The 13725-nt window shown below is 49.0% G+C and overlaps 1 protein-coding gene across 1 annotated transcript in view; it reads right to left on the bottom strand.

Moving 5' to 3' along the window:
* Positions 1-2022: 2022 nt before the first annotated feature.
* The window catches only part of Adamtsl1 (ADAMTS like 1), a 996797-nt gene continuing 985094 nt past the window's right edge, over positions 2023-13725 (bottom strand). Inside the window, exons 28-30 of the mRNA XM_023715857.1 lie at positions 4940-5049; positions 3929-4149; positions 2023-2714 (exon numbers count right to left, since the gene is read on the bottom strand). Coding sequence (XP_023571625.1) covers positions 2608-2714; positions 3929-4149; positions 4940-5049 — 438 coding nt within the window. The 3' untranslated portion in view covers positions 2023-2607. The remainder of the gene's footprint in view (positions 2715-3928; positions 4150-4939; positions 5050-13725) is intronic.

Here is a 13725-nt window from a genome sequence, read left to right as displayed (position 1 = left end):
ACGCCCCCACCGCGCAGCTCCCACGGCGCCCTGGCCAGCCGGTGCCCACGCGCACGCCCCCACGTGCACTCTCCCACCGCGCAGCTCCCACGGCGCCCTGGCCAGCCGGCGCCCACGCGCACGATCCCACCGTGCAGCTCCAACAGTGCACAGCCCAGGTACTCTCATCCACAGCACTCGGCCTGTAGATACGCACCTCAGCAAGGGCAGCCCTCCTGGGCTGAGCCGGCCGGCCCTTTGGACGCAGGCCTAGCTTCACGGGCAGAGCGCAGGCTAGCCCCCGCACAGCTGGCTGTGAGCCACGGGCTGGCAGGCACTTTTCTCAGCCCCTGTACAAAGCATGATGGGAAAGCTGAGCTTAATGGAGACACAGACAGCAAGATTTAAATAAATAAGCTGTATTATCTGTACAAAAACATAAATAATGGTTTTGTGTTTTACAGGAGGAAGCACCTCCCCCCCACGCTCCAGCAGCCCTCCTAAGCTGTGGTGCTGCTGAGTCACAATTCACAGAGCACACATCAAAGGTACATTCATCTCATGCAAGGAGCACACGCTGCCACCCCAAGCCTAGGCTCGCAGCCCGCGCTGCCACCCACTACCAACCCTCCCCGCACAGCTGGTGGAGCTGGAAGAGGCCTGCTTTGTAGGACCTGCAAATATATACTGGAGCTTTTCAATAGCCATTGAGCTAGAAATAATCACTTGCATTAGTAGTATGGAATTTATCTTCATTATTCTATGCATAATATTGTGTCACAAATGACTCACCTCTATTGTCCCATATTAGCTTTTACAATATATTCTGTACACAGTGAATAATGGATCCAGAGTTAAACAGCCTTTATGAAAAATATAATAATCACCACTGAGTTTACAGAAACACAGCTTCAGGAAGTTAATTCAAAAATTCTCCCAAGATGTTTTCAGGACGACAATGTACAATTACTAATATTGCACTTTTTTATACAAGAAACCCTAATAAATATTCACAAAAGATATACATAGAAAACATTCTCTTTTATTTTAAATAAACATTACACTGATTCTTAGTAACATGATTTCTTAGAGTCTATTTTTGTGGTGAGGAAGAAAGGTTATCTAATCATCTGTTGCTCAACTAGAAAAGAGACATTAACACTGTCCTCCAAGTTTGCTTCTGGGCTGGCTGGAGAAAGCACTGATGTCAGTGGTGGCATTGGGTCAGTGGCGTTTTGTGGGTGGGTGCTGCAGGGTGGCTGGCCTGGGGACAGGTGAGGAGGGCTGCCCCTGCTCAGCCGGGACCACTCAGCGGGACGAGGTCAAGATGACATGCCCCTGGCCGCTTGGTGAGGAGCAGGCTGCCCTGCAGGCCGGCGGCTCCTGCGTCTCTGGCCTCTGCTGCAGTGGCGCTGCTCGGAGGTGTGCAGAGTGCACTGCCCGTGGAGCAGCCCACTCTCTGAAACTGTGCTCTGCTAATGACTATAAGCTTTGTGGCCTTTCACTGCAGGGTGGATGGGTGGGCAGCCTTCGGAGGCCTGGCTAGGAGGCTGCATGCTGTGGCTGTGCCGTGGCTTCTGCTCCTCCCACCTCAGCACGCTGTACAAATCTGTGTCCAGCAGCACTCACAGTGCTCCAGGAGGGGCCTGCAGACCCTGGGCTGGTGGCTGGGACAGACAGGCCATGCCTTCAAGGACATGCACAAACCCTGTGGGTGACCTGCCCCACTGTGCCCCCGGCCAGCTCTGGGAGAGAGTGGTTGCTTCAAACCTACAGACATTCTCTGGCACACTGATTCTGACCAGCAGGTGCCAGGCCTGTCAGAGGCCTCCAGGGAGGAGGCCTGGCTACCCAGGCCCCAGGGTCCTGGCCAGCAGCGGCAGGCAGTTCCGAGCTGGGGCTCGTCCTGGGGAGGAGATGCCAGAAGCAGCACTCACGTCCCATAGCATTGCAGTGGCTGCACAGGCAGAGCTTACCCAGTGTGGGGAGCAGGGGCGCCCCTTACTCCAGGAAGGACATGGCCCCTACCTGGCCAAGGGGGACCCTGAAAAGGCAGCAGAGCTCTACTCATCTCCGACCTTCCCTTGAGCCCTGGAGGCACGTGCATGCACTGGGCTTAGAGCTGTCTCTGAGCCCCCACACTGCTGGAAGTCCCTTCTGCCTGCTCCCTGCCCGCCTCCGAGCAGCACACCGGCTCCTCTCCTTTCTGCCCCTTCCCTTTCTTGCTTTTTCCACATCACTGTGTGCCATAGGCCTCCTCTGATGGTCCCTCCTTTACCGCTGCACATCCGCGTTGAGTTCTCTGTGTTCCCCACCAGAAGCCCCGAGTGCTGGGCTGCAGTCTCCCCTTGTCCTTATGGTCACCAAGGGAGCCGAGGAGGAGACAAAGGACAGCACTTGCAGCGGTGGCTTCCAGGGAAGACAAGCGCGTTCGTCGGAGGCTTGCACCGCACTGTCCAAGGCACCCTCCTCCTGGCCGGCCCAAGTTGGCCTGCCCTGGAGCCCCACACCGGTCCTCTGCCCTGCCGGGGTTCTGTCCTGCGGGGGAGGGAAGCGCTGTGGAGGCTGTCTGAGGTGGCTTCCACGGGTCTTCGGGGAGGCCAGGGGCGATGCTCCTGCGCCCCGACCTCACGCCTCTCCACAAGTTCCACAGCAGCGCAGCTTGAACTGGCTGAGCGGGCAGAGGTGCAGCTGCTTCACCTTCTCGCAGTACCTGCTGGTGTCGCTGCACTCCCCTGGGAGGGGACAGAAAGGAGACGTGAAATAAGGCTGCTGTGGCACCACGCCCGGGGCTGGCCCTCGCCCGCAGCAGCGAGCAGGGGCGGCCCAGCCGACAGCCAGCAGAGCACCCGTGTCCTTGGGGCCCTCTGCGCTCTTTCCCAGGCGGCCCTCGCTCCCGCGGTGCTCGTCCACCTTCCTCCCGTCTCCCGGCTCCTGGCGGCTCCCCGCGCTCTAATCTCTCCGCCGCCCTTTTCCCTTCTCTGCTTTGAGTATTTCATTGCCTGGCCTGCTTCTCCTTGAACTGGCTTCGCTTAAACCTTTCTACTCCTCCTGCCTACAAGGCCTCAAACACAGTTTGGTTTGATGCGGACGCAAGGGTTTGTGAGCACCGGTGCTGATCTGGTCTGCTGAGTGCTAGCTGCTTACACTGCACCCGGGTACCTGGTGGGCCGCTGCCCAGCCTCGCAGAGACAAAGGCCATCTGCTCTCTGCGGGGGGTGGGGTGGTGGGGTGGGAGGTGGGGTGGGAGGGCAGGAGCCTGCAGCTCAGTGAAGCCCAGTTTGGTGGAAAACAGCGCTCTTGTGTCTGTTTTTTATTTCTTATGTCTTGAGTTTTTGATTTTTTTTGTCCTTGTGGGGAAATGCCTCCAGTCTGGGCTTCGGGTTCAGAGAAGGAAAAATTAGATCTCTGCCCAGCTGGAATGCAAACGCTGTGTTGGGCTGAGGGGCTCCATACTTAGGAGGAGGGAGGGAAATGAGGCGCGGAAGCCCGCTCAGTTCCGGCAGCTCCTGGCCCGGGAGGAGGAGGCCATTGGCAGGTCCTCAGTGAAGCAGAGCGGTGCTGGGCACAGAGCGGCTGGGGCAGGAGCCCGGCAGGAGCAGCACCTGCTCCTCAGCAGAGGGCCCTGAGAGCTGCTGTCTAGGTGTCTCTAGGCATGCCATCTGACTGCAGGCAGCAGGAGGCCAGTGTCACTAAGCACCTGACTCTGGGTCACAGTGGATCTGGGGAGCCTGTGGGACATACCCGGTCATCTTTGCAGTCAGCATGCATACACACCTCTCTGTGTGTTCCCATGCACTCCAATAGAAATCCTCAGCTCTGGCCCCAGCTCACAATTCTTGGGCAACCTGAGCCAACAGCCTGGGTCTATGTTCATGCCCAGGGACTGCCCTCTGCACCCGGTGCCCTATGGAGAATTTGCAGAATGGCCTCTGGGGTTGGAACATACTGTTTTCACATGGGGTAATGTTGCAGCGTTGCCAGTTGGCAGGCCGGGCGCCCCAGGAGCACAGGTGCTCCGACACAGCCTTGTTGGTGTGGGCGTGCACGCACTCTACCCGCCGGGACTGGAAGCCGTAGCTGCCACAGGTCGCAGTGCACACGGTCCACAGGCTGACCCGCCAGTGCACGCTGCAGGCTTCGGACCAGCAGTTCTGAGAGCTCACAGGCCTGTGGGGTGAGGGCGCGGTTAAAGTGGGTATCCACAGGGAGCAGGCCGGGAGGGACATGCCAGTGATGCTACAGATCTGGGAAGCTCAGGTAGCTGTCAAGCACCTCCTCTGTCACCAGACCAAGGTTCTGACTGGAGCTTCACAACAGCACCCGTGTGTCAGTGGCCACTTCCCCCAACCGGACCCCCATCACCCCTCTCTACAAAGTCTGTGCCTCCAGTGGCCCAAGAGTGAGCTGTGCCCAGGTGGAGACTGGCAGAATCAGAACTTGGTGGCCACCCTTAGGAGCTGAGGTCTTAGGTGGGGTGTGAGCTCTCCTCCCAGTGGGACATCTATGAGAAGGTGTGGTAAGCCAAGGGGGTTGGACAGGGAGGAGAAGTTGAAGCCAGAGACAAGGCCCCTCATCACACCCTGATTTGCAAATAGAGGTCAGCATGTGCAAGGAGCTGCTGGAGTCTGTGGCCACCGGACCTCCCTACCTTTTGTCTGCCTTGGGACCAGGGTGGGTTTCTCATGGGATCTGGCCTTGCGCAGAGGAACTGCTGCTCCCCGCTGTTCCCCCTGCCCTGCCTGCTTCCTCCCCAGCCCAGCAGTAAGCACAACGCCTCTCCTGAGCATTGACCTCTGGAGGGGCAGGGGCACCACTGACCTCTGGAGGGGCGGAGGCCTTGCATGCAGTGATGGCTAAGTGAACAAGGCTTCTAGTCCACAAGACTGGGAGGCAGGAGGGGTAGGATTCCACCGCCACGTTGCTGTGGCTGGGGACAGAGGTCCTGGGCACCTCTTACCTGGGGAGGGCGCTGCACTGCTCCGATGGTAAGGTGATGCCGTCTCGGGTCTGGCAGAAGACCTGTCTGTGCTGCATGGCCGTGTGAGGCCCCACGCAAGGCCCGCTGCACTGCAAAGAGGAGAAGGAACGAGTGTCGTGTGGGCACAGTCACAGGTGGGGGGCCAGTACTGAGGCCATCTGGGACCCTGGTGGAAGCCCTCTGCTCAGGCATGTCCCCAGCTCTCAACCAGCTGAGGGTGCTCGCTGGCATGTTTTCTTTGTGCCACAGCTTGCTAACAAATGGCTGAGGAAAGAATAGCATCTGTCAGAGAGAGTCAGCTCCCTTCGAAATGAACTGTGTGGGAGCTACCGCGGTGCTAAGTGCTAGGACTGTGCTGGTACACTTGAGGGCCGAAGACCTCGGAACAAGCAACCCCCCCCCCCCGGGTGAGGCCATGGCTTGTGATGCTCTTGCAGTGTCATCCACGTTTCCATGGCCACCACTTCTTGCTTTGGCCTCGTGTCTTTAGGTCTGACCTAGGATGGCTGAAAAGCAGACTTAGGTGTGTGTTCTTCTTCAGTTCTCAAAGGACGCAGACCCCTGAGGTTGCTGTGGAATACAGGGCCTTCAGCTTGGGGCTTTAGATCCCTACAAATCCGGGGGGCGGGCTGTCATTTCATCACGCTGCAGGGAAGAGGGTTTGTGTCTGTCTAAATGGTTCTCCCATAGGTCCTTTCCTGCCTGCTCTCCTGCGGGGCAGCCCCAGCCCCAGGGAGAGCCTGAAGGAGGGGCCAGGTGGAAGTGCCTGCGGGGTCACCCCAGCCCACAGGGAGCTGCTGTCTTTGGGCTCTGGAGGCTCAGTTTGACACTCTGCTCATAAGACATGCGCTGGGGGAGATACTCAAAAGGCTTTCTTGATAGCCAAGATCCCTTGTTGGGTTTTCTAATAAGAAAATATATAGCATAAATTTTTATCAGTTTTAACCATTTAAAAATATTAGGAAGTACAGCAAACATGGAAAAATGATTTACAAATGTGTATTTCAGAGTTACGATGTAGACATAAAAGCAAGGCCAGGAGCGTGATGTTGTCACATCCTCAGAAATGGCCTGAACTTGGCTTTTTTGTTTCTTTTGTCTTGCTATACAGTCTAGGGTGGTCTTGACTCCACATGTAGCCCAGGCTGGCCTCAGCCTCCCAAGTGTTGGGGCCACAGGGTATGGCTCCATCCCAACTGTACTGTCAGTCTAGACACACACAGTTTCTGTTTTTTGTTTTGTGGTACTAGGGATTGAACTCAGGACCTTCTATCTGCCAGGCAAGTGCTTTAGACACACCTAGTTTCTGGATAAAGGGCCCCACTTTTTTTGCTCAGGTCCCTGAAATTATGTGGCCGGTCCTATACACAGGTGGGGAACACAATCAGCAACTTGGAGCCTGCTGTACCTGCTCCGTCACGCTTCTCCATGCGTGGAGACTGCTAAGATTTAACTTTCCACATAGTCTGGGTTATGCCTGGTTTTGAAATTACATGAGCTGTATTTTATGTCTGTTTTTAAAGATAGGGTCTTCCTCTGTAGCCCGGACTGGCTGTGCGCTCATGACCCCGCCTCAGCCTCCTGAACACGGGTGTGCGTGCCACTGGGATGCGCTCAGGGGTGTTTTTGCATTGGGCTTACTTTCTTACTATGCAGTAGACATGCATGTCAGTGTTCACGGATGTGCAGCACTTTGAGCACGACATAAAGTCTCATCTATATTTAATGATTGGTTTCTTTATAATTTTAATAACTTATTCGCATGATAATACTTCAATGAACAGTTTTTTACTAGTCCTTTGTGGAGTACATCGGATATAGACAGGTATGGCGGACCCTTGAGTGACAACTGGCTTCACATACAAACAACTTGGGTTAGGACTAGAATTTTAGGTTTAACGTCAGACCAAAGTGTTGAGTTATGACCCAAATGTTGGATCTTGTGAGGTTGTAAACAAAGACTTACAGTGCCCTGAAAACGTCAGTAAGCCTGCGTGTCAGTCTGAGCCGAGATGCGTGTGCTTGTGGGTGTGCTTGCAGTCAGTGCTTCACATAAGCGCTGTGGTGACTGCTATCAAATAGCTCCCAAAAGTGAGACAAGAAGCCAAGAAAAGAAGGGAGCTAAAGAAAGCAATTGCAATGAAAAGGAAAAGGAAACTGGGGAGCAACACGAGAGGGGCATTTGTGTGACTCATCTTGCTAATATGTTAAAATCGACCATCTCAACCATCTTACAGAGAAAAGATTTGTATAAAGCTGCCAGTATTGGGACAAGGGTATAGCTCAGTGGCATAGCACCTAACTGACTAGTGCAAGGTCCTGAGAGTGATTTGTGGTACAAAAAAGCTGCTAATATTCCTAAAGGTGTTGCTCAAATTAGTAAGTCATGAACAACAGGGTTGAGAAATCTTGGGCCAATGTCAAAGGCCACTGAGTTCTGCTGGAACAATGTGTGGCCTAAAATTATACAGGAGGGAGACTTTGAAGGCTATAGAGAGGGGCCTGAGCCTTCAGGCAACCCCGTGGTTGATGACATTGTCACTACAGCGGACTCCTTAGGCTTGCGGGTAGACAGTAGTGATGCTGAGGAGCTGGTGGAGGAGCCTCAGAGGCATTGTCTACAGCGGAGCTTCAGCAGCCTGGCTGGGCGACAGAGAATGGCAGTGCAGAGCTTGCTGAAGAGGAAGGGGAGTATCCACAGTCAGTGTGGCAAGGATCGTCTGAAGTAAAGGAAATCCTGAAACAACAGGTGGAGCCACAGACTTTTGTAGGGAAGACCCACAAAGACAGAGAAAAAGCTAGTCGTTGCACTCACTTGCTTAGTGACAGTGTCATGTCATACTACAGAACAGGATTACAGAAAAGACAGAAATAGACAACCTAAGACCAATGTTTGAGACATAATGAGCCAGAGGCAGGGCCTGGAGGGCTACAGACTCTCCCAAGGAGAGAGAGAACACTGGGGAGCCAGATTCCTGATGTCCTTATGTCCTCCTTCCAGCAGTAACCACCTTGCATTTCATCCTGCCTTCCTGCCAGCCAAGGACGTCCGCTCGACCGGCGACTGCAGCCGGAACTGCTGAATCTGGTACACGAAGCACATTCTATAACTCTGGGGCGAGTACGCCGGGGAAATTATTGGTGCTGCTGGTAAACTGCGCACATTATGCAACAATTTTTAGTATGAAAAGGTTCATTAAGTGGTGCTTCAGGAAGCTTGGAACACATTAGGGGTATTTCTCATGAGAAAAGTTGTCCTGACTTACAGCCAACTTGAGCTGCAACCAGCCACCGAGAGTGACCGGAGTTTGTAGGCGAAGGCTCTAACGTAGTATGATCAAGATAGATGGTGAAAAACTGAATTTAAAAATTATAGTAGAATAGCCATTAATCTCCTCAAAACATTCCCCTTGCTTTGAGCACACTTACCTCGTGTTTTGTCTATGTTATGAAGCAGGGCTGAATCCCTCTTTTTTGTCTTTATGTGGTGTCATAAAAATCTGCTAAGTGCTGGGGTGGGGTGCCAGCCAGCACAAAGCCAGGCTGGCAGAGGATGACTGGACATCCCGTCCGCCTTATTCCCCGGACCTGGCACCTTGTGTCTTCTGTTTCGTCCCCCAAATCAAAATGACCATGAAGGTAAACATTTGGAATCACTTCAGGACTGGGACAGCCATGACGGCACACTGAAGGCCCAGAAGGCGACTCTGGAACTGCATCAGAAGGCAGGTGGCCTAAGCGTGTCCGGAGAAGGGGGTCTAGGGGAGAACCACGGCAAGCTGTCTTTTACTTCAACAAATTGTACCAAATCATTAAAACATCTCTGTATTTTTCTGTTATCCCACATAGACGTAGAGATGAGTGTGGAGTTTTCAATTTAAGAGATTATTATCAAACAGGTTTCCAAAGTGCTTTTGCCAATTCTTCTCCTGTCTGTGGTGCATGAAATTTTCATTTGGTTGAAATTTTTGGAAGGCCTTGGAATGGTCCCATGCTTGTATTTTAGTTTAGTGAGTATACAGCAGATGTAATTTTTGTTCAGATTATATCCTTTGTTACTGAGGGAGTTTAACATCTTTTTATTACATTCTCATTTTACTGACGTGCCTATTTAATCATTTTTGCACCATTTTTCTCTTGTATTAACTATACGTTACTAGTTTTACGAGACTCTTTGTGTGTATTTGAGACACAAGCACCCCACCCTGACGTGGCTATTAGACTTAAGTTCTTCCACTGAGTGCCACTTGTTACTCACTCAGATGCTGTCTTTTGATGATGATCTGAAGTTTGATGTATTTAATTCTAATTTTATTTTGTTTTAATTTAAAGCATTGCTCTTTGTCATCACTAACATACATGTGCTTACCTCGGGCCATTTAGGCGTGGTTTTTAAGTGGAGGACTCACAGCACTAAACAGCATCCGTATTGCTGTTCAGCCCGTGCCACTGGTCATCTTTAACCATTTCATCTGAATCTGAAGCTCTATACCCGCTAAAGAATAACTCCCCATTCCTCCCAACTATTATTCTTTCCTGAGGTAGTCTTTGGGAGATGAATTTGCCTACTGCATACCCCACAAGAGGAATGACATAGAATTTGTCCTGTTGTATGCAGCTTATTTTTGTCACAGTGCCTTAAGGTTTATCTAAGCTGTGGCATGAATTGGAATTTCACATTTCTTTTAAGGGTGTATACTATTTCGTCATACTTGTCATTTGTTGCTTATGATGGGGTATGCTCTGAGTATTTGTTAAGTGACTTTTTCATTGTGCAAACATTGAAAAGCACTTAAACTGGCTAAGGTGGCTATGGCTTCACTGGATGACGATCTCATGAGACCCCTGCTGTGTATGTGGCCATTGGCAGGTGCCACAGGTTTGCTCTTTCTTCACTGGTTGGTGGACACTTGGCTTGATTTCACTTTGACTATTATAAATAGTCAAACACTTATGCTGTGAACACTTATGGAGACCTGGGCTTGCACGCTCTTTTATTTTTTAAAAATTTTTAATGTATTTGGTATAGGATCTCACTGTGCAGATCAGACTTGAGGTGATCCTCCTGTCTCAGCTTCCCTAGCACTGGGATTACAGGTGTGCTCCACCATGCCCAGACTCGGTGAAGAGCATGTCATGCAGCACTGGGGACCAAACCTGGGCTCCTGCGCTTGCCAGGCAGGTGCTTAGACCGCTGAGCTATCTTCCCAGCCCTGTAATAAGTTTTAGTCATTGTGAGTCCTCCAATTTTGTTCTTTTCAAGATTGTTTTGGCTATTCAGAGATTACACACTTTATAAACCTAGCCAAGCATGGTAGTGTGTGCTTGTAATCGTAGCTCTCAGGAGCCTAAGGCAGGAGGATAGCGCTGAGTTTGAGGTCGGTCTGAAGTACACACTAAGACCTTGTCTCAACTCTCCACCTAAATTAGGATGGATTTTTCTATGCTTACAAAAATATCTTTGGGTTTTAGTATGGATTTAACTGATCGGTAGATCACTTTAGGTAGTAGTTACATCTTAAAAATTCCTTATTCAAATGAGATATTCTTCGAATACATGTCTTTTAAAAATTTATTTTAGCACTATTTCATAGTTTTCACTGTATGGATGTTTTACATATACGAGTTTTCGTTTTTTCGATGCTAAAGATGAGTATTTTCCTAATACTGCTTTTGAATTGCTCATTGTTGAGGTTCGGAAATGCAATGGTTCTTTGTGTGTTAAATTTGTATGTTGTAACTTACTAAGTTTATTCTAACTTGTTTTTTTTTGTTGGGAATTTAGAGTCTTCACATCTGAGATTTGTTCTATGTAAACAGAGACGATTTTACTTCTTTCCTAAATTGTTTCCTTGCCTGGATGCTCTCAGCTTCCAGCATCATGTTGAATAGAACTGGCAACTGTGGGCAGCCTTGTCTTGTTCCACTACCAGGGGAAGGAGAGGAGCAGATCAAGGGCTTCTTTGTCCCCCCACTTGCCACTGAGTATGACATTCACTGTGTGTTTTATACATATGTTCTGTGTCATTTCAAAGCCACTTCTATTCTAAGATTAAGGGTTTTTTAAATCAAGAAAGGACAATAGTCTCTTATCAAATGATTTTTCTGCCTGTACTCAGACGCTCATGTGGTCTTTGCTTTGTTCTGCTAATGTCTTTGTTGTACTTAGTTTTCACATGTTTAGCTATCTTTACATTTAATGAGTAAATTTCACTTACTCGTGATATGTAATCCTTTAAATGCTGCTAAATCTAGTTTAGTATGACTTTGTTAAGGATTTCTGCATGAATACTTATAAAATATTTGCATAGAGCCTTCTTATAGTGCTATCAGGAGATAGTCCTGGGCTCAGGGACCAAGATAGAACATGCTCAGGCTTACCCCCATTTGGAGGCGGCTTACTACAACTTCTTCACATGTTTGGTGCCTTTCATTTTGGGAGGCTTCTGATTATTGAGTTCTTCATGACTCGGTAAGTTGCAGGGTTCTAAGAATTCGGCCATTTCATCACCCTTGTCCAGTTTGTTAGTTTACAACTATTGATTGTATTTTCCGTGAGCTATGGGCCTACTCTTGATTTCTGACTTCAGAAATTTGAGTCTTTCTGCCTTGTCAATGTAGTTGAGTTTGCATATTTTATTGATCTGCTAGACACTTTATTAGCAGATGTGTGTAGTGCGTGACGCGTAAGCGCCTCGTGTGGAGCTAGTGCACGCACATGAGGCATCGCGATTCCTGCGCCTCATTCCCACCCATCCCGCCCTCCTTCCACCTCTTGGTCCCCTTCCCCATGAGAAAGATCATCTCCTTGCTTCATATCTGTCTTAGGGCCTGGGAGGCAGCTCAGCGGCCCAAGCGCCTGCCTGAGAAGTGTACAGTCCTGAGTTTGATCCCTGGTTAAAAAAAAAAAAAAAGATGTATTAACCATGTTATCTTTTATTTTTCTCCATTTTTACTTCAAGTTTCCCATATAAGAGAAACCATGAGATATTTACGACTGTGTGTCTTATTTACTTCACATAATGTTATGGTCTCCAGCGTCATACTCCACTTGTATAGATTTTCTTTATTCCTTCACCTGCTGATGAATAGGTTGTTTTCAAAATCAATCTGTTATGAGTCACGCCGCCCTAAACCTGGTGTGCACGTGTTACTGTAATGGGACGTTTTTAGCTTTTTCAGGAAGATGCCTAGAAGAGAGCAGCTGGGTCAGGTGGACCTTCCAGTTCCAGATTCTCAGGCGTCTCCACACTGATCTCCCTGGTGTGTGCCCCAGTGTGCACCCCGACAGCAGTGTAGCAGGCTCCAGCACACCCGCGGCCTCTCCCGCCTGGGCTGCTGCTCTATCTCCCGATGCCCACGCTTTCTGGGGTAAGAAGGAACCTCACTGTTTTAATGTGCACTTCACTATTGGCCAGCGATGTTGTCCGCTTCTTCATGTATCTATTGGCCATCTGTATTCTGCGAAGTGTTTTGCTTTGTCCATTTTTTCAGTTGGATCTTTAATTCTGGGGGGATCTAATTTTTTTAGTTCTTTATATATTCTAGATATGCGTCCTCTGCCTGAGGAATAGGTGGCAGAATTTTCCCCCAATCTGCAGGCTGTCTTTTTCACTCTGTTGGTTGCTTTTTCAATGGAGAACATGTGCTACGTTTCCATCTGTTGGTTCTTGGAACCATTTCTAGTGCAGCCAGGGTTCATTTTCTAGTCGCTATTTGACTCCCTAGTCTCTATTTTACTCTATCTTATTTTCTTCCTTTTGTTAGCTTTAAGTTCAGGTTTTGCCCTTCCCTTTCTGTATTCTTAAAGTGTAAACTATAAAGTCAGACTGCTTTGTGATCTCTTTTTAAAATGTGAGCATCCATTTTCCTCTTAACATTTCTTTCTCTGTGTCCCATACATTTTGGTGTTGGGTGTTTTTGTTTTCACTTGTCTCAAGTTATTTTATACTTTCCCTTGTGATTTCCTTCTAGACCCTGCTTCAGAGTATTTTAATTTCCATTATTTGTGAATGTGCTTCCCTTCTGCAACTAATTTCTAACTCCATCCACTGTGGATTGAAAAATACTTCATGTAACTTAATTCGTTTAAAACTTAAGACCTCTCAGACCTAACACAGGACATTCTGACCTAAGAGGATGTTTCATGTGTGCTTGAGAAAAATGCATATTTGCTCTCACTGTGATGCTCTGTAAACAGCTATTGGATCCAGCTGGTTTGCGGTGCTGCTTCACTCTGTGTTTCTTTACCGACTTGTGTTACTCGTCCTTCTCATTACTACAAGTGGGATGATGAAGCTTCTGGCTGTTGCAGAATTGCCTGTATGATATTTTGTGCAGATATATTCATAATTATCTCTTTGGGACAGAGATTTTTATAAATATCAATATATATTATACTTTGTCAGGTATCAGTAGAGAGACATACCAGCTCTCTTTTTGGTAGTGTAGTGTTTACAAGAAATATATTCCATTCTGACTTTTTTTGGTATTTGGTTGATTTTTTTATAGTAGTATTTTATTTTTTTCTAATTTCTCTTTGAGTATAATCTATAGATACTCCTTCTTGTCATTGACATGGGGATTCTATGTCCTACCCAAGTTATAGCAATGTAATTTCAGTTGGCATCAACCACACACAGCCTACATCTCTATAGCTCTGTTCTTGCCGAGGAGATAGCACAGTGGCATAAGCTACGTGACAATATGGCAACCATGAAGTCCTGAGTTCAATCCCTGGTACAAAAAAAAAAAAAAAATATATA

This window comes from Octodon degus, unplaced genomic scaffold (genome assembly GCF_000260255.1).
Source record: "Octodon degus isolate 3935 unplaced genomic scaffold, OctDeg1.0 scaffold00044, whole genome shotgun sequence".
NCBI lineage: Eukaryota > Metazoa > Chordata > Mammalia > Rodentia > Octodontidae > Octodon > Octodon degus.
The sequence above is the reverse complement of the archived record's forward strand: the minus strand, read 5'-3'. Positions and strand labels throughout refer to the sequence as shown.